The 20,009-nt window shown below is 41.3% G+C and overlaps 1 gene segment (V, D, J or C); it reads right to left on the bottom strand.

The window, feature by feature from the left end:
• Positions 1 to 17,598: 17,598 nt before the first annotated feature.
• On the bottom strand, positions 17,599 to 19,616 carry LOC134482192 (T-cell receptor alpha chain V region 2B4-like). The segment is given in 2 exon segments: positions 17,599 to 18,108; positions 19,429 to 19,616. Coding segments are annotated over 2 exon segments (372 nt in total).
• Positions 19,617 to 20,009: the final 393 nt, after the last annotated feature.

Raw genomic sequence — 20,009 nt, 5'->3', positions numbered from 1 at the left:
TTTCTGGCCTCTGATTGTTAGATATTCTAAGAACTCAGCCTGATTCAGGGAGGGACTGAGTGAAAAGAGGGGTTGCTGTGTGTGCGTGTGTGTGTGGGGGGGGGGTCATTGCATAAATGGAGTGTCTAGTCTGTGCAATGTCGCCCTCTGATGGGCAGTGGAAACTGAATCATTGACACAAATCTGTGTTCTGTCTAGAGCTCAGTTCAACTTACTAATCTATGGTATGTTGAATTCTAACCTAATGAAAAATAGGCCATTTTCTTTAGAAAAAACATATGATAAAACATTATATTTTGGGTCTATTATCACTTGGGTATAAAAGCAGGAAGCTGCAAGCAATGGTGCTGCCTGTCATATAATCAAACACCAGATATCGAGTCTTTAAAGTGTAGTATGTTCAAACTGGGGAGCCAGAAAAAAAATCTGCCTTCCCCATTATTTTCTTATTAGTGTTGTTATAGAGAATCAGAATAAGAGAAATCAATTTAAAGTTCAGTCTCGTCCTTCTGGCCAGATGGCTCTTGATCTGAGATTTTCTTTCCATTTCTCTCTCTCTTTCTCGGTCTCTGTCTCTGTCCCTTTCCGTGTGTGTGTGTGTGTGTGTGTGTGTGTGTGTGTGTGTGTGTGTGTGTCACTGTGTGTATTTAATATTTATTCATATCAAGTGTTTGGATCCCATCCATTACCATTTCCTTTCCTCCAATGCCTCGAATAGCCCTGCAACTTCTCCCTTCCAATTGTGTGTGTGTGTGTGTGTGTGTGTGTGTGTGTGTGTGTGTGTGCTTGCTTCCTTACGTGTTTTCCCTTTTTTTGTTTTAAATCAATACCCAGTGAGTCCACCTCGTGTTGCCTGGTATATGAGTGGTGTGGAATTATCTGATGGATAACTTAGAACCAAGACCCATGAAGAAAAGGGATTCTCCCTCTTTTTCTTCCAATTATTGAGTTAAATATGGGGAATAAGTTACATGAAACAAAATTATCTGATTTTAGTTCATGTTTGTTTTTTCTTATGCTGAGTATTAGCATGGTGTTTAGCTTTTCCCATACTCTCATTTTCATTTTTTCAGTCTGTTTTGTCAGTAAAAGGAGGATTTCTTTTTTAAAAAGAGTGATGTGTATTCATGGCAGAGCATTAGACTCACTTCATGGTTCTTTTGATTGGAATGCTTTGCTGTTTATATTTAATGTTATTATTTTAGGCTCTAACTTGAAACAAAAGCAACTTTGATATGTGCTTAACTTTTGAAGGATTTACTATTGTTGTTTTGGTTTTTCCTCTTACACTTTATCTTAATATCCCTCTATTTCTGAGTTTTTGAAATTTTATAAGATTATAATTCAGACAATTTCAGTATGAACATTTTAAAATCCCAATGCCATACATAATACATATCTCTGTAGGTTCTTGATCAAGATAGCCCCAGAGGCCCCTAAAAGTTAACGTCCATCCCAATTCTATAGTGTCAATCTCTACATCACAGGGCATCAGTGGCACTCAAACCTTGAAGAACTCCAGTGAGAATTCACAAACAAAAAGTATGGAATAACAGCTCCTTACCTTGGGCACTCAACCAGATCCCCTTCATAGATGTAACAAAGGGTTGGGAGACACATTTGAAATCAAAGTGAAGCTGATTCATAAAACAAAGTTGATAATATTTTTCTGTGGTATAAATTTCAACTTATACAGCATATTTCATGGAGATTCATAGATATTTTGGCCTAACAAATTTCTTACTTGGAAATCACTATATTGCAATGTTATAATGTGACTTTGGGAGGTATTGTAAATAGAACAGAGAAACCTACTGTGTGTCCATCCTTAAATGACAGATTTTCTCCATCAACACTCTTTTCCCCTCCTCATAATATCTCTGCAGTGCAGTGAGGGACACAGCAGGAGACACAATTTCACTTAGCAGGAAGAAATGTCTTCCCACCTGCACAGCAATGCCAAGCTTCGTTTCCAAAGTGCAGTCCTGACCCTCCAGCCCTGTGCATTGTATTTCAAGTCAAGCAGACCTCGGAGAGCAGCAGACGAAAGAAGAGCCAGTCGTCCTGAATCTGTCTGCCATGATTGCTACAGGAGGAATTTTATTTCAGTTCCGTACCAGACATCCCTGTTCCCTGAGGCTTTATCATACTTAACACATGAACACAGCAATGGAGCCAGTAAAACATCACAGATCTTACAGTTGGACACCAGGGGGCAGTGCTTCAGTGAAACACTACTAGCTCCCTCCACAGGGAGTGTGCAAAGGACTGACTCTCAATAAAGAAAAATAGATGTAAACGTTTTCAGAATGTGGTGAGCCTTGCCTGAATACATACAGGATGCATATTATAAATGTTACCAAGCATCTGCGGCTGGGAAATGATAGACCCTACAAATCAACAGACAAGTTTGCTAAATGAGCACAGTATCAAATTGTGTTATTAGCATGAATCTCACAGATAAGCAGGAAAATGGATGGGCATATAATGTATAACATGAAGAGAGGTTACACAATCTCAGAAGCTAAAAAGAGATCTCCTTCATATGGGGATCACAGCCTAGCATGCATGTGTACACATGTAAACACATGTGCACACCATCTAGAAGCTTCTTTATGCAATGGAGGACTATGATGAAGAAAACTCAGACTTGGACAAAGAACAGAGAAGAACTGTTTATGGACTGCCCGGCCATGAATGGCACATCTAAAACACACACGCGCACACACACACACACACACACACACACACACACACACACAGCTCTTGGCCCATATTGGAAGGAGAGGTGAAAAGACTGTAAAAACAGTGGCTTTTGGACTTGACACAACTGATGCACTCATGAGCTCACAGCAACTGTGCTTGCCCACACCAGACCTGCACAGCATCAAGCCAGCATTCCGCCATGGATGGGAGAGACACATGACTCCCACCACTAGCTAAGGAACTGTTGACAATTGATGACTATTAAAGGAAGGAGAAGGACTGAGTACTCTTTGTAGGGTAGCACCTGATAAGCTTCTCCTCCTCCAGATTCCCAGTCAACATGTACCTATGGTAAATGCCAAAGCCAGTGCTAGTCTCCAAGCTCCTCTGATCCAAGTTTACTCTAGCCTCCTGGCTTTCCTCACCTCCCCTATACCCTAAACCTCCAGGCTGCTCTGGATCACAGTATTCCTTCCCCCTGCCCTGCAGGCTTTTCTTTATAACCCAGGATGTTTCTCCATCTCTCACTCTGTCTTCGCTTTGATACTGTGAAAGCTATCCCAGATCCCTGACCCTTGACACCTGACCCCTGACCCCTGACCCTTACCAGCAGTCTCCTCTCTGCCCCAGAGAGATAGTCATGCCTACTTTGGACTTCCCCAGAGTGCTCGCTCGCTCTCTCTCTCTCTCTCTCTCTCTCTCTCTCTCTCTCTCTCTCTCTCTCTCTCTCTCTCTCTCTCTCTCTCCCTCCGTGTCTCCCATCTGTAATGAAAACCTTTTTCCCAACATATTGATCTGGAGGTTCAGTGACTTCTCTGCCCTACCTAACAGTATTGCATAACCAACTGCTGTGTTCCCTGAGGAAGACTTGTTAGGGTTCTTGTCTTTTGCCACCACTCAATCAGAAAATAAAGGTTCTTTGGTTCCCAGACCACAAGGTCTGCGCAGGTTGGGAAGTGTGGCTAACCACACAAGGCTGTTCCACCTGCTCCTCAGCTCAGCTCATTAAGCTCAGCACCTAAGCCTGAGCTTAAGAACAACAACTAGGGCTGAGGCTGGAACCACAGGGGCCACAGACTGAATAGTGAAGCACACACTGATGGTGCTCACTGGGATAATCTGAGGACCCACTTAAAATTTATTGCATGACGCAGTATCTTTTTAAATTTAAGATCTTTAAAATGTATTTGCTGTTACTTTTATGTTTTATTGCATAGGATACATAAAGTTCTTTTTTTATTTTATTTTTAAAGATTTGTTGGGTTCTACTTCACTTCCCAGGGAGATCTGTGCATCCATGTACCTTAGAGCACTCCTTGTTATTTAGCCTCTCTGGATCTGTGGATTGGAGATTACCCTTTACTTTACAGCTGACATTGAATTATAAGTCATTACACACCATGCTTGTCTTTCTGTGTCTGTGTTACTTCACTGAGGATGTTTTTTTCTAGTCCCATTCATTTGCCAGAAAATTTCATGATGTTATTTTTTTAACATCTGAGTAACACTCTAGTATGTAAATGTATTCCTTTTCTTAATTCATACTTTGAGAAACATCTAGGTTGTTTCTAGTTTCCGGCTACTGTGAGTAATGGCACTGTGACTCAGGAAGTGTGGGAATGAGGGATCGGATGTAGTGGGGGATGGTAAAAGAGAGTTGGGGAGAGACAACTGGAACTGGAGGGCATTTGGGAGGCTGTGTGAAAACCTAGTGCACTAAAAACATCCAGGATTCTTCTACAAGGGCAACCCTGGCTGAGACTCCCACTAATGAAGGATACAGAGCCTGTCCTTCTGTAACCAGGCGACTTTCAGAGATGAGACTGGGTCACCAACCTAACCACTAATCTTCACCTACTATAATCTACCCTTCCTGAAAGACTCGCTGGGACAATGGAGGCTCAGAACTCGTGGGAGTGGCTAACCAATCACTGGTCTAATGCGAAGTTCATACCTTGGAAAGCCCAGGGTTGGCGTTGCCTCGATGACTAGGAACCGGAAACTGAACAGCCCAGACACCTAAGATGAAAAGAAATCAATGAAAGAATCCTAATGCTATCCCGCTCTATTCATAGATCAGTCTGTAGCCCGATCATCAGGAGAGAGGCTTCCTCCAGCGGACGATGGGAGCAGACTCGAGACCCACAGCCAAATATTGGGCAGACAGCCCAAGGTGGAGATCTTTGTCAGATCTCTCCCCTCAAAGCTCAAGGAACCCCCTCCCCCAGAAGGGAGGGAGGAAGAATTATAGGGGCCAGAGGATGACACTAGGAGAACACAGCCCACAGAGCCACCTAAGCAAAGCTCACAGGGGCTCACAGAGACTGAGGCAGCAGTGAAGGGGCCTGCATGAGTCGGCAGTAGGCCCTCTGCATGTATATTATGGTCGATAACTACATGTTCTGTGGGACACCAGTGGGAGTGGGACGGCTTCTGACTCTTTTACCTGCTCTTGGGACCCCTTTGCTCTTACTGGTTTGCCATCCCCAGACCTGATATAAGGGTTTATGCCTATATTTAATTTTTCTCTTCATGCTCTGTGTTATTCATATTCTTGGGATTCCTACATTTTACTGAAGGGAAGAAGAGAAGTGGGTCTGAGGGATTGGAGAAAGAGTATTGTAACATGTATTAATCCCATCCTGAGGTGTCTTCCTTGCCTTAGCTATTTAAGTTCCAGGATGAAAGGCACACACATACGGCCTTTATATTTACAATAAGCCTTAAACAGTACAAGAGCTGGGTGGCTGCCTACCCTCTATGCTGTTAGAATCTACTTTCCTATCAATAACCTCAAGTTATTACTTATTATTTACTCTGTTTATCTGGGCTGTTCTTAACTCCAATCAGCCAGCCCTCAGGGACATGATTTTATGACTCACCCAGTGCAGAGTGGCTTCCCCTTCCTCCTCTTAACCCATGGTGGCTTCTCTCTCCTCCATTCACCTGCTTCTTCTCCTTGTGGTTCCTCCCTGAACCCCCAAGACTGGGAAACCTAAACCCCACCTAGGTCCCTTCTGCCTAGCTATTGGGCTTTCGCAGTTTATTTACTGATCAGAAATTACTTGGGGCCAAGGTGTATATGTGGACTCTCTAATCTCTGGGACAACCAGATCTTGGGTGCCTGCACGCAGTTAACATTACAGTAGACAGCAAAATTCAACAGGAGAGGAAACTGCAGTTGGGATGTATTGTATGAGAGACAAACAAATAAATTGTTTTAAAAGATTTGTTTTGTTGTACAGGGCATCAAGACGTGCTCCATTTTGGAGAGGTTTCTGTGTGCTGCTGAGTTTAATGTGTATTAATATGTATTCTTTGGAGGTTGAGTGGAATATTCTGTAGATATCCATTAAGTTTATTTAAAGTATGATGTCTTTAATTCTGATGTTTCTCTGTTTACCTTTGTCTCAATGGCCTGCCTGTTAGAGAAATTGTGGTCCTCAAATAACCCACTACTGATGCATTGGTGTCAAACTGTGCTTTTAAATACATAAGAACAACTTTTATGAAACTTGCCATCTCTGAGTTTGGTGCATACATATTTAGAAGAGTAATATCCTATTGATTAGCTGTTCTCTTGATTGAAACAAAATGTCCCTCTTTTCTGACTGATTTTAGTTTGAAGTCTATTTTATCAGCTGTTAGGAGAGCAGCTCTTTGCTTTCTGGTTCCACCCAGCTGTAGTAGGTTTGCCTATCAAAGGTGGTGACTGTCTTTAAAGTTGAGATGAGTTTCTTGTAGGCAGCACAGGGATGTTGTTCTTGATTCATTTGGTTAGTCTGCTTTTTCTTACTGGAGAACTGAGACCACTGACATTTAATGTTACTGAAGTGTGTGTTTTAGATGTAGTCATTGTGTAGTTGACCTTGAGAGACCAGATCTTTTGGGTTCAGACTTCATCTTAGAGAACCTGACCAGAGGTTGGACTCGAATTAACTAACAAACTGACACCTGGTACCAGTTCTGCACCTCCAGGTTATAAGCCTGCCCCTGACACCTCACACTTCTTAGACAACCACCAAACCGGAGGAAAACAGAAATTAAGTTTATGGTTATGCTCCCAGCACCAGGCAGTTATGTTAAAGAATATATGGTCCCCCCAGTCATTTGTGTACCAGGCTAAACACTTGCTTCTTGCCTGCTTGAAATTGGGACTCCACCTTCTTGTCTTGCTGTGTCCAGATTGGCGCAGAGCCCAAGTTCGAGCTTGTAATAAAGAGACCCTAGTGCGATTGCATCAGAATCAGCTCTTGGTGGTCTTTTGGATCTCCTAAATTCTTCCTAGCACAATAAGTTTTGTGTTGTTTGTGTTATCAGTGGAATTTTGTACCTGAATATTTGTGAGACAAGTGGAACTGTGTCACCAGACACAGAAAAACTGGTAAGGCCAAGCAGATTAAGGATCCCCGGAAATTCTCATAATTGAAAATGATAAGGTTTTGAATCTGCCCCTGTCCTGGTTCCTGCCTGGAGCACATGACCATGACACATCACTAATAGGATTAAGACAACTGATCACGTGACTAGAGTTTTCCATACTATTGAGATAATCTAGCTAGGTCCTGAATGTCTAGCCAATGAGCTTCCTTTCCCAGGTATCTACTCCTGAGTAAGGTACTTGATCTCTGGTCTACCCTGAGTAAGTTGTATGCGTCCTTTTGCACCATGAATAAAGAGTTCAGACAAGTAAGGATTGTCTCCTTACTCAAAGACTGCTGGGGGGTAAGTCTTCATCATACAGATCTCTCCTAATTTCCCACAGAGGTCTCTCTTTGCATTCCTGGCACTCACCCTTAGCTGAGCCAGATCCTCCCCTCCCCCAACTGCCACTCAGGACTCACTTCAGCCCGCAAGCCCCTCCTCCACCATCTCTCAACTCTTCAAGGTTCCTATTGATATCTGGGTGCCCAGGAGCTTGAGAATTACAGACTTGTCCCAGTCTGTGCCATTTCCCACCCAAAGAAACATGGGCTAGGTATCCTATTTTTTTAAATTTTTTATTAGATATATTTCTTTACTTACTTTTCAAATGTTATTCCCCTTCCCAGTTTCCTGTCCATATTTTAAGGCTGCACTCTGCCTCCCCTGAGTCAGGGCATCAGACTTCCAAGAACTTGACACACCAAATAGGGAGAAAGTACCGAAGTGCTCTGTGTTTCACCTCCCCAAGTAGCATCCAGACACCCCAGCAGCAAGGGGAAACACAGAACCACAAATAATTATGGCATCATATTTCTTTCCACAGTCTCTTGGGTATATTTATTTCTCTCTTCAGCCCAGAACACTGCTTCCTGCATTTTCTTTAGATTTGCTTTGTTGAATATAAATTCCATAAGGCTTTTAATCATGGAAAGCTTTACTTTCTCCTTAACTATGGTGGGTAGTGTTATTGATTATATTAGGTTGCCTGTCATGCATGGTCTTTTAGGACTTAGGATGCATTTGTCCGAAGCTCTCCTGGCTTTCATATTTTCCATTGAGACATTAGCTGCTATTCTGATGGGTTTTCCTGTATTTGTGATTTGAGGGTTTTGTTTGTTTGTTTGTAAGTTAACTTTCAATACACTTTTTTTTGTTCCAGATCTTTAATGTTTTAACTTTGATATGCCATGGGGATATTTTTGTCTTGTCTGGTCTCATCTGGATGATCTGTGTGCTTCTTGCATGTTCGTGAGTATGTCTTTCCTTAGTCTGGGGAAATTTTCTTCTATGATCTTATTGAAGATAAGATCTATGACACTGATTTCAATGGTCTATGTCACTGATTTGGGATTCTTCTCCCTCGTTTTTGCCTATCAACCTGAGGTTTGGTCTTTTCACAGTTGCCCCACAGTTCCTGAATGTTCCTTTCCTGTGTGTTTCTAAATCTTCAATATTCCTTCTTTATGTGGCCTAGATTTTCTGCTAGAAAATTTTTAGTCCTGGCATTTTGTCTTCTGCTAGATTCAATCTACTTGCAAGGATTCCCTTTGAGTGTTCTAGTTCAGTTATTGGATTTTCAACTCCAAATTCATTTCAACCTGAGCTCCCCTCAATGTTTCTACCTCTTCATTAAATTCCATTTTCAATTCCTGATTTGTCTTCCTCATTTCCATGAGCCTATGTTTATGTTTTCTTGGGCACCACACAGGCATTTATTCACCTAAGTTATTTTTCCTGACTTTAATTGATCTGGGATTTTTCATGCATTTGTCTTTTCTAAATGCCTGGAACTCTTTGATGAAGTTTATAATTGTTCTTTTAAATTCTTTGTCCTGGATTTATTAAAGTAATTCTCATTGGCTAATGTTTCTATAGGACTGGTAGGTTTTTAAAATGGAGATGATGGCTTGATCTTTTATGTCATTTGCAGTTTTGCAATTGTAACTGGGCATTTGGTCTTTTGCTAGTTCTGTGTCTAATGTGGACAGAGCAGGTTGTGACAGGAGAGAGGATGTATGAGCAATGTGGGCCTAGAGGTTGAAAGTATCTTAGGTGTAATGAAGTCCAGTAGGTAGAAGAGACTGGGCTCATGTGCAGGAGGTGCATCATGTTTTAAAACTTGAAGAAAAGATGTGCTGTGAAAAACATCCTCTGGCATTATCTAACTGAAGGACATGTCTTACCATGGCCATTTTTTTTGGATTGATGTTAGTGAAGGGAGAATTGAATTGGAGAAATAAAGGTACTAAAAGTAAAGAATTCTTTCTGTATTTCCAGTAACTTCAAAATAAAACATAAATGAGCCTCAAAGCCATCTTGGTCTAAAAAGCACTGTTAAAAAAATAAAAGAATTTCACTTAAAATCAAGCTACTGAATTATTATTAGTAATAAATAATGTTTCAGAAAAGTAAGTCTATGAGTGCAGGCTCCTTGCATGACCCCCAGTATTAGAATCCTACTGCTCCCTTTCCTAGCTGTAGCTTTGAGACTCATATACAGTAAGTTGTGTAGACCTATGTACGTGAACAAGTAACTGACTGGGACAGAGAATGAAACTGAAAAGAATCAGTCTTCTGGCTAAATCATGGGGATATTGTCCATGATACCACTTGGAAGGAGGTTCAGAATATGGGGTAATTAACGCTTTGCAGAGAACAGATGACAAGGAAGTTTCTGTCCTTATTCTAAAGACCACAGCTTACATGCAGATGTCTAAGAAGGCACAGTGGTCGTCAAGCTTAAATGTAGTGTTGTGTGGAGATCTTTCTTCTTTTGACACTGTGGATTTAAGCCTTTCTGTCTTGTTTTGTATTATGGGGTGTGTGTGTGTGTATGTGTGTGTGTGTGTGTGTGTGCGCACGCGTGCGCGCGGACGCTCTTTGTATTTTGTTTGTTTTCTTTTCTTTTTGTTTTGTCCACAGTAGAATATAAGATGAAGAGGAATCTGGACACTTCCCAAGATCTTGCCTAATGAGTGAGGTTCTGTGTAACCAGCATGGAGGTCAATGCCAACTCCTTCCTGGAATTTCAGAGTATCAGGTATCCATTTCCTGTGTCTTTTCTTTGCAACACTGGTTAGAAAAGTAAAGTTTAAAAATTGCAAATTTAAAAGCATTACATTCAGATGACACAGAAGCATTTCACCCACAGTTGGGGTCTAGGAAGCAGCCCTGAGGGTTTGTGTCAGGGCTGCAGGTGCCTGCCCCACACTGTGCATCTGTAGCACAGAAGTATACAGCAGTGTCTGCAGACTGAGCAGCAGTGATGGACAGGGAGCTGCTCTGGCTGGAGGTGTCAAGGGTGGCTCTTAGTCTCCCGCTGTGCTTCTCTCTCTCATTGGAACGTATGAACACTAGCAGGGCAGGATCTTGGCCTAACTTCTGTCTATACCACTGTAGGACAGTTAAGGATGTCTTGTAACTACAGTTCACCGTGACATTTTCACCCTCATGAATCCTCAGGGCCCAGGGATTCTCTTCTACTACTTGACTGTTCATCCCTACGTAGAAACACAGGCCAGAGAACAGTTAGTGGTTACATTTTCAAACTGTATTTCCATATTATTATATGGAAATATAATAACCTCACATGCATGTGGGCTATGAAGTTTGCTGTCCCTGTTCCCCTCCCTGGAAACCCAAACTCACTTGTCAGTTCAGCCACAGTGTCACCATCGACACCCCCAGGAATCTGTGCATTCTTCCCTATGAAGATCAGATCCCAAAGGACGAGCTCCAGGCCTGCTCAGGTTGGTTGGTTTCTGAGTATCTGCCTTGAAGATCTCAGAAGTGAGTTCAGACACCACCCTCCCCATCGCCCCTCCCCTTCTCTCCCCAACCATGTGTCCTCCTCCCTCCTTTTCCCCATCTCTCTGATTTCAAACCAGAGTCTGCATCTGAGTGAAGATCTGAGGAAGAGGAACCCTGACATCTGCTGGTGGCCCCATCTTCTTGCTAAGAGAGCATGGCTGCAGTGGGGAGGCGTGTGCACGCTGGACTGCAATGCTCTTGTAGTCTCTGCCCTTACTGAACTCTTGTTAGATTTCTGAGGTCCTGGAGGGAGACAGAAGGCAGGAAAGGAGACTAGAGGCTGATGTCTACAGGCTGGGCTGTTTATTCCAAAGCAGTAAAGGACAGACTCTCTCCCATCTGAAAGTGTCTGTGTGTGGAAAGGGTGGCAGTGGCTCCTTATAAGGATGGGGTGAGGGTGTTGTTACATCCATAAGGACCTAGGACAGTCCTGCAGTCTTTTTTTCCCTGGGCTTCCCAGCACTCAGCCAAAGGGTTCCAGGTCAGCTGCAGGTGCTAGGGAAACTGCCATTATGCAGCTGGAAAATGATAAGGCAGCTCTCATGCTGAATTATTTCCTTCTTTCTGTGATGACCAATAGGCAAGCAAGGCCATTTGTAAAAAATCCTGACTTGTGACCAAGGAGTTCTATCAACCCTGGTTCAAGCTTAGAGTGAAACTGACATGTGAGTCAGGTGAGAATCCACAAGAGTTCCTGAGGGCAGCATTTACAAAACACCTTTAAGAGCCGTAGCTGAAGTTCTTGCAGTTATCACAGTCTCCGAGAATGTGTGTGTGCTCTTCTGTCAATGCTGTGTCTTGTGCTGGAATGAGGTTGTCATTAAGTTACCAAACAACAGAAATAGGATCTGCTGTGATGACTAGAAAGAAATTCAGTGAACCAGTTCTGTTTCAGAATTTCCCGTAGGTACAGAGAATTAGCATCAAAACTACAGGACAGAAGCATGTGACTCTTCAGAGACACTCCTCTGAGTGTCCACTGTCCCTCTGAGCTTCAACCTGTGGGGGAGGTGCTTGCAAGGCTTCTCACACAGACACAATCACCAGTGCAGCTCCACTGTCAGCTCCCCTATCAATAGCCTCACCTTGCTGCAATTTCCACTGCTCCTACAAATGAAATCTTTCTCTTCTTCATTATCTTCTTCGTTGTCATCTTCTCCTTCTCCCCTTCCTTCCTCTTCTTCTTCTTTCTCCTTCTCTTCCTCTTCCTCTTCTTCCTCTTCCTCCTCCTTCTCTTCTTTCTCATATTCTTCCTCACTCAAACTCTGGAAGGACTCCATCTGAATAGATGGCCAAGTCATGCGTCCATGTCATTAGCATCACTTGCTACTTCTGCCATATGGAACTAGAGAAGGGACTCAGGACAAAGGAAACCCACTGATAGCTTGATTTTCTGTTTCCAGGTCCCCATGACTGTGAGAAAATAAGTATTTCTGGTATATTCCACTCTGTGTCAGTGATAAATTGTTATGGCAGGAGTGGAGGGAAAGGGCAAATGGAGAAATCTGGTCAAGTTGTGTTAAGTTACATGAGACGACTAAGTTTAGATAGATCTTCCTAGAGTTGGCCCAATAATTAACAATTCTTTAATTATAGAACTTGTTTTAAAATATACATATAATGCTAAATGTTGTTACTGCAGTTGGGACAATTTTACCTCTGAGAAACATAAACCTAACTAACTTAAGGGACAAAAATGGTGTAAAGGAGGAACAAAGTTCTCAAAAAGGCACCAGAGGGAAAGGAAAGGCAATATATCATGAAGAAGGTAGAGCCTGCCAATAGACAGGAAACTGAGAGCATGAGTCTTTGATGCAACAGAGAGGAAGGGCCAGGCTGAATGTTACACACAACACGGATGCACTAGCCACTTTCTATTCAGTTCATGGAATACTTGTTTTTGAGTGACCACTACAGAATTTCCCAGACTGGAGTGAGCCTCCTTATCTACTGCAGAAGTAAGTGAAACATTCCAATGCAATTTAAAGCATATTTTATAGCTCTAGACACTATGACAAGAATGCAAGGATTCCATATAAATAAGGGATTTAGGAAATTATAAATATATTTTAGAATAAAATAATTTCTTAATTTTTTGACACACGGAATTAAAGGTATCTTATATGTAAATGCTTGAAATCTGCATGTGAAACTGTCCTAATATTTTAAACAACAGAATCCTATCAGATAATAATACAAATAATAATTTCAAATCATACCTTTATAATTGTCTGTATTTTTATAAATTTATATTAGTGTATAATATATATTTGAGTTACATATGTGTATAAAATTTATGAAATATTTTTGAGTGTTAATTGTCTCAGAGTAAACAGAAATCCTCCTCAACTTTGGGAAGCCTATGAGAATAAGTGTAATATTTGACATTTGAATTGTGGTGCTGGATACTAACTTGCTACTAACTTGTGTAATGCGCTCTGAATAGTTCATGTGTGATAATACGTAAGAAATTGTTCTAAATTTTCTTTTGACCTAAATGTGGTCTCATTTAGGGAAGAGTAGATGGGATGCCAAGAATGTTATGTACTTTGTGGCCATCCAATGAAATATTCACCAATGTCCTTAAGCTGTTCATTTTATGGGAAGTTTATCTTTAATGTCCCATGGCTGACTTTATGTGTGGATAATTTACCCATTGGTCGTCATAAGATAGAAGTTACCCACTATTGTACTCATTATTGTATCTGGGCCAGTCTGTTGCTTTATGTCTAATATACTTGACTTTACAGAATTGGATGCACTGACAACTGGCACACATATTTTTACAACTGCTCTATGTTCTTGCTGGACTGTTCCCTTTGTCCATGTGCCTTGTGTTTTCTGACTGGTTGGGGCTTAAAGTCTGCTTTGTCAGATACGAATCGAGCTGATTCTGCTTGCTTTTGAGCTCCATCTTCTTAGAATAATTTCCATCTTTTCACTTTCAGTACGTGTACACCTTTGCCAGTGAGGTGAGTGTCTCGCAGGTAGCATCCTGCTGAGCATTTGTTTTTAGTGTTTGCAAAACTCTTTTAATTGATAAATAGGACCTTTACACTTGGGGTAATTATGAAGTTATGTCATTTTATTTTTATGGTTATTTCCATTAATTTTGCTCTTCATCCTTTGCTCATCTTAAAAGCTTATTGATTTACCAAGATAGTGATTCTTATTGTTCAAGAATTTATCTATTCTTTCCAAACATCTCAGGGTGAGTCTTGCTCACCTATGTCCAATGTGCCCTTAGAATCTCCGTGATGGAGCCCAGGCTCCAGATTCCCTGAAAGACCAAACTGAATCAAGTTGGCAGCTGTGCTATTTCCACACCCAGCCTCTCCGTCTCAGTCTGCTTTCCTCAGTTATTCATTGGCCAAAGTATTCCCAAGTTCAGATTTTCCTTCTCAGAAACGCAATCTAAGGCACTGTGTTATTTCTTTTTATCCTGAAACAAATACTGAAATATTTATCAAATTAAATCACATAGCAAATGACCCTAAATCAGTTTCTTTGCTGTTTCTGTGGGAAAAATTCTGAGGCCAAAAGTAACTTATGGAAGACTGTATTTTGTCTTAGGTTCCAGAACAGTCCATCTTAGTGGGAGGAAGACATGGCTGCAGGCAGAAGGCACAGCAGCTACAGCAGGAAGCAGAGAGTGAACTGGAAGCAGGATGATGCTGTAACTCTCGAAGCCCAGCCCCAGGGACTAACTTCCTCCAGCACAGCCTCCTCTCCTGCACGGCACTGCAAAGTGTGCAGCTACATGGGAACCAAGTGTTCAATATGTGAGAATATGAGGAACATTCTCAAGCAAAATACCACATGCCTTGTAGTAATATAGTCAATATTCAAATTAAAACATTATCCTGGATTTTTGCTAAAATGTCATAAAGCCATAAATTATAAAATAAGAAGTTGAACAAATTTCTACAGCAACTATTTACTCTTCCTCAATGCTGTTTCATTCATATTTTTCTAAGCTCCTCTACAGACTTCATGTCTTTTTTTTCCTATATCACACTCTATCTATATTGTGCTACCCATATCTCCATTATGGGGCATACACTGAAGCATGGGAAACATAACATATTGTGAATTAGAAATGATTATCCCATGTGGCTGGAGGGATAAATGGCTCAGTGTTAAAGAACACTAGCAGTTCTTCAAGAGGACTTGAGTTAGATTTTCAGCACCTACATGGTACCTCACAGCTATCTCTAACCTTAGTTCCAGGTGACCTGATACTTTTTTTCACACAGATTAAGAAAAAAGAATGTCCTTCCCTTTACATCTATCTCCCACAGTAAAATATGTTGTGTTGTAGCTATGTGCTTTGAAGTGTTTCAAATTACTCTTTCATAGCTTGAAAAGAGTGATTGAAACTCTCCACTTCTAAACACTGAGCATGTAAAAAATAATCCTGATTATGTTATCCATTTAGTAATTGTTATCCATTCAATAAGTCTGTCTGTAAACAAAACTAAACAAAATACCAAATCCTTCCTATCCAGGTGTTTCAGAACCGATGTACTACATAAACAGTGCCTTGAGAGACTGAGGAGAAAGAAGTACATTACTAACTCTAAAGATCTGTTACCATATGATAACAGTTTCATGTAACAATGCTTGATAAAAACCACAACTATTGAAATGATTTGTGGTAAAGCTTTAGAGAGCACTAAGGTGAATATGCTAAGTAAGGGGACATTTCAGCAATTCCATTTAAAAAGCAAGAAATGGAGATATTTAATGGTGGCAGAAGTCAGAAAAGAACACACATGGTATGTACTCACTGATAAGTGGATATTAGAAAAAAAAGCTCGGAATATTTATAATACAACTTAGAGACCACATGACAGTCAAGGAGAAGAAAGACCAATGTGTGGGTGCCTCAGTCCTACTTAGAATGGGGAACAAAATAATCACGGGAGTTAGAGGGTGGGAAGGACTTGGAAGGAAGAGAGAAGGGGGAGAAGGAAAAGTGAGGGCAGGATTGGGTGTGGGAGGAAATGGGAGGAGATGTACAGAGGGTCAGGAAATTGAACAGAGATGTATAGCAATGGGAGATGGGGAACTAGGGGTAGCCACCAGATTGTCCCAGATGGCAAAAAAGTAAGAAGCTCCCAGCACCCAACGGGGATGACATTAGCTGAAATACACAACAAAGGGGAAAGAACCTGTACAGACCATGTCCAGAAGCATAGGTGAATGGGGCGGAAATGGGTGGGTGGGAATGTGTGGGTGGGTGGAGGAACTCCCTCATGGAGGCAGGAAGAGAGGGGTGGAATGAGAGTTTTTTTGGAGGGGAAACTGGGGAGGGCAATAATATATAAAATGTAAATAAACAAAATAACCAATAAAAAAGTTAAAAAAAAAAACAAACTAGGCCAGCTTAGGCTTCACAACAAAATCCTGTCTCAAAAATAAATACAGGAAAGCAGTGAATGAAACAGTTAACTGAGCAAAAGACAAACTACAAATGAGACAATATATTGCCAGCTACTTACCCAACAGAGGATGAAACACTACATATACACTCACATGCTCGCATGTGAAAACACACACACACACACACACACACACAGTCTATTGTTGTTCAACAATAAAAAAATTAATCTAAAACTGGGCTTTGGAATAGAACACAGCACTGAACATCCTTAGTCATCAGAGAAATGAAAATTAAGGTATATGAGATTTTTGTCGCATCCCATTTAGAATAGTTATTATCAAGAAATCAAATGAGGACAAATGCTGGTGAGGATAATGGGAAATAGGAAGCCTTCATTCGACATTGCTGGAAGCATAAACTGATGTAACGTCTATGCTAATCAGTGGGGAGGGGTCTCAGAAGCCTAAAAGAGGAGTGTTATGTGGTCCAGCTATGTAATTCCAGGGCACTTATCTAAAGGTCTATATCCTACTACAGAGATTCTTGGTCAACCTTGTTTATTGTGCTCTATTCACAATTGCTAGGGAATAAATACAGCCTAGATGTTCATCAACAAACGAATGGATAAGGAGAGTTTGGTAGAGATGTCTCTCAATAGACAAACGGATAGATGAATATTATTCAGCAATAAAGAAAATAAAATTATAGAATTTGCCTGGAGTGTACACAACTTGAAAATACTATAATAAGTGAGTTATCTGGGCTCAGAGAGAGTAGCACGTGCAAATCTTAGCTTCTGGTTTTATCTGTATTCACTCATGTGAATAGGAGAGTGTATGTGTAGACACCAGGACATTAGAAAAGTCCCAATGAGAGGGAAAGGGAAGCAACAGGAAGAAGAATGGGAAGGGACTAGAACACGAGATACAGAAGTGGAAGAGGAGACACCAGACACAAGGAGGCTTAGGTGGGAATGAGAAAGAGGGAGGTAATGGGAGAGAAAAGCTTCAGGACAGGTTGACCGAAAGTAAATATGTCTGGAACTGCCATAGGGAAAACTGCTACTTTGTAAGCTGCTTTTTACAAATTAGTAAACAATTTTTATTAAAATATTTTAAAAGTCAATGAAGGCTGAGTGCTGTAGAGTTGACAGTTGTCCTTATGGAATGATATGGGGTGAGTCTTGTGGCCATGTGCTCGTCTTGCACCTCAACAAGACATACACATTAAGAGGGTATAATTGTTCCATAATCATCAGCATGTGAGAAAAGTGGAAAATATTCAACGAAACCAGTAATTTGCCTTTCCCTTAATGATCACTTATTTTTAAGTTGTTCAACTATTTTACCAATCAACTCCTCTTTATAACACTTGCACATATGCAGAATAGAAATAGAGTTTCTTCTCTGTGTGGTCTGTGCTCTCTGTTAGATCTTAGCAAGGCAGGGTAGGTTTGGGTGCAGGCTGCAGGTGCCTGGAGAGCACTGTGCGCTCACTCGCTGCACAGAAGTAGAGAGCAGAGTCACTGGGTTTGGAGTCTCTAATGTGCAGGGAAACATGCAGGCTGGCTTTGCTGAAGTGAGCTGTGAATCTGCCTTCTTTCTTTTCACCGTTAGAGAAGATGGACATCAGGGCTTTGGGGCCTTCCCCAGAATGCTGTCTGTACCACCAGAAGTACAGAAAATTAGGATCACTATAAGTGCAGTTGAGAGAAGCTATGGATCCCTCTGGGACAATGAGGGATTCTGGGCTCTGCTGCACCTTCTCCTGGCTGCTCACCCCTGTGAAGAAAGACAAAGGTCACACATTCAAGACTAGATACATATGGATGCTAACATTCCATTTCCATGGGTCTCTGACCCCTAACAAGGGATTAAGAGCATCTGTGTTTCTACCATCTAACTAGAGATTAAGAGCATCTGTGTTTCTACCATCTAACTAGAGATTAAGAACATCTGTGTTTCTACCATTAGCCTGGAATAAGCAACAACTTTACATATCACACCTGTATCCCAAAGAAATTCCCAAACTCACAGTTTAATTGGATCCACAGGACCACTAGTGAAACACTCAAGTATTTCATTCTCTCCTCTTCTCTCTTCACTGAGGATTTCAGATTCTCAACCCTGAATTCATATAATCACATACAAGTTTCCACAACTCCTACTATAGGAACCATGAAAAGCAGCGTTGCTAGCAATCAGAAAAGTGAGTCTTCACCACCTAAACAGCACCTCCAGCCCTCTCTACCCCTCCCTCCTCTTCCTGCCCAACCCTTTCACCCTTCTCTCCCACTTATTATTCAGGATCCCTATAAAACACTGTCACCTTGTGGGCTCATGATAGTTACCAAAGAAAGAGTCAAACTATAAATTCTTCTAATGTAACTACTAAAACAACTAAAACTCCCTGATAGTTCAGCTGGAGTATTGAAGAGACATTTGCCCCAAATCAGGATTGGGAGTGAGGTGAGCTTGTGTGTACACACTTAGCAGATGTTTCCTTTCTCTGTAATAATACGTATGGCACACAGGCAGTCAGTCAACTGCTCTGAAAAATCACTATGAAACATCAGCCCTGGAAACCTAAGGGAGGGTCTTATCTACAGCACAATTCTACCCCTTGTCACTCCCATTCAAATACATCTTCAAGGCTTACAAATGGCCGTACAGACTGTTTTTTCTAGACCAGAGCCTAGAAAGACCCGGAATTCTTCATTCCATTTGGAGCCAAGAGCACACTTGTGTGTAAACAACTTTACTTGGGTTGGAGCAGGATAGATGTTGAGCACCTGAACTCTAAATAAAACCTAGGCAACTTGTTCATGTGTCTAATTTTTTTATTATCTTCTCTTGAATAAAGTCTTGTTGAGTAAAGTTGATCTTTGAATGTCCTAGATCTGGTTTCTCTCACTCTCCTTCTTTCTGACCCCCACCCCTCTCCATCTCTCCCCTTTCTTCCTTCTCTCTCTTTTGCCCTAACCCTTCCCCTTTATCTCAATCTCCATATCTAACATAGTCATCAAACCAATACACACCAGGGGAATATCTGTGCCAGAGCTGAACTGGGTCCACATAGAAAGAAGACAGCAAACAACTGACCTGCAGGACTCCGAGGCCTCCACATCCAGGAGAGTAAAGATTGTAGATGCAAGCAGGCAGTTTGAATCAAAACAACTAGTAGCAGATGTTGGTTCCTCACTTTGGTAAGATGACATTGAGTTGATTTTTTTCTTAGGCATATTTAAATGCAGGACAATTTGATGAAAGATTTATTGGTGGTAATAAACTCAATCCTGCATACACAATAAAACATAGATAACTCTCACTGAGGCACAAAGTAAGCTAAATAAAGATTGGATATGACAACATTGAAACTTTTGGTAAAGTACCTGGTACACCTTCTATAATGATGCATTCGGTGAATGACTGAGAAAACCAGCTTATAATAAAGTAAGGACTTGGGGAACGGATTGCTGTGGTCTCTGGCTACACAGATAATGTAAAGGTCACCAGGCTATTAACCACTTCTGCTCCCAGACTTCCAGACAAATAACAGATTTTACATTCATTCCTTTGTAGGAACAACCATGTGTATTTCACATTCCAGGATTCCCAGCAGATATCAGTGAGCACTAGGACTTCTATGCCTCCTAAGCTGTCCTAGGTTTGGCTTTGAAATC

This window comes from Rattus norvegicus, chromosome 15 (genome assembly GCF_036323735.1).
Source record: "Rattus norvegicus strain BN/NHsdMcwi chromosome 15, GRCr8, whole genome shotgun sequence".
Classification (NCBI taxonomy): domain Eukaryota; kingdom Metazoa; phylum Chordata; class Mammalia; order Rodentia; family Muridae; genus Rattus; species Rattus norvegicus.
The sequence above is the reverse complement of the archived record's forward strand: the minus strand, read 5'-3'. Positions and strand labels throughout refer to the sequence as shown.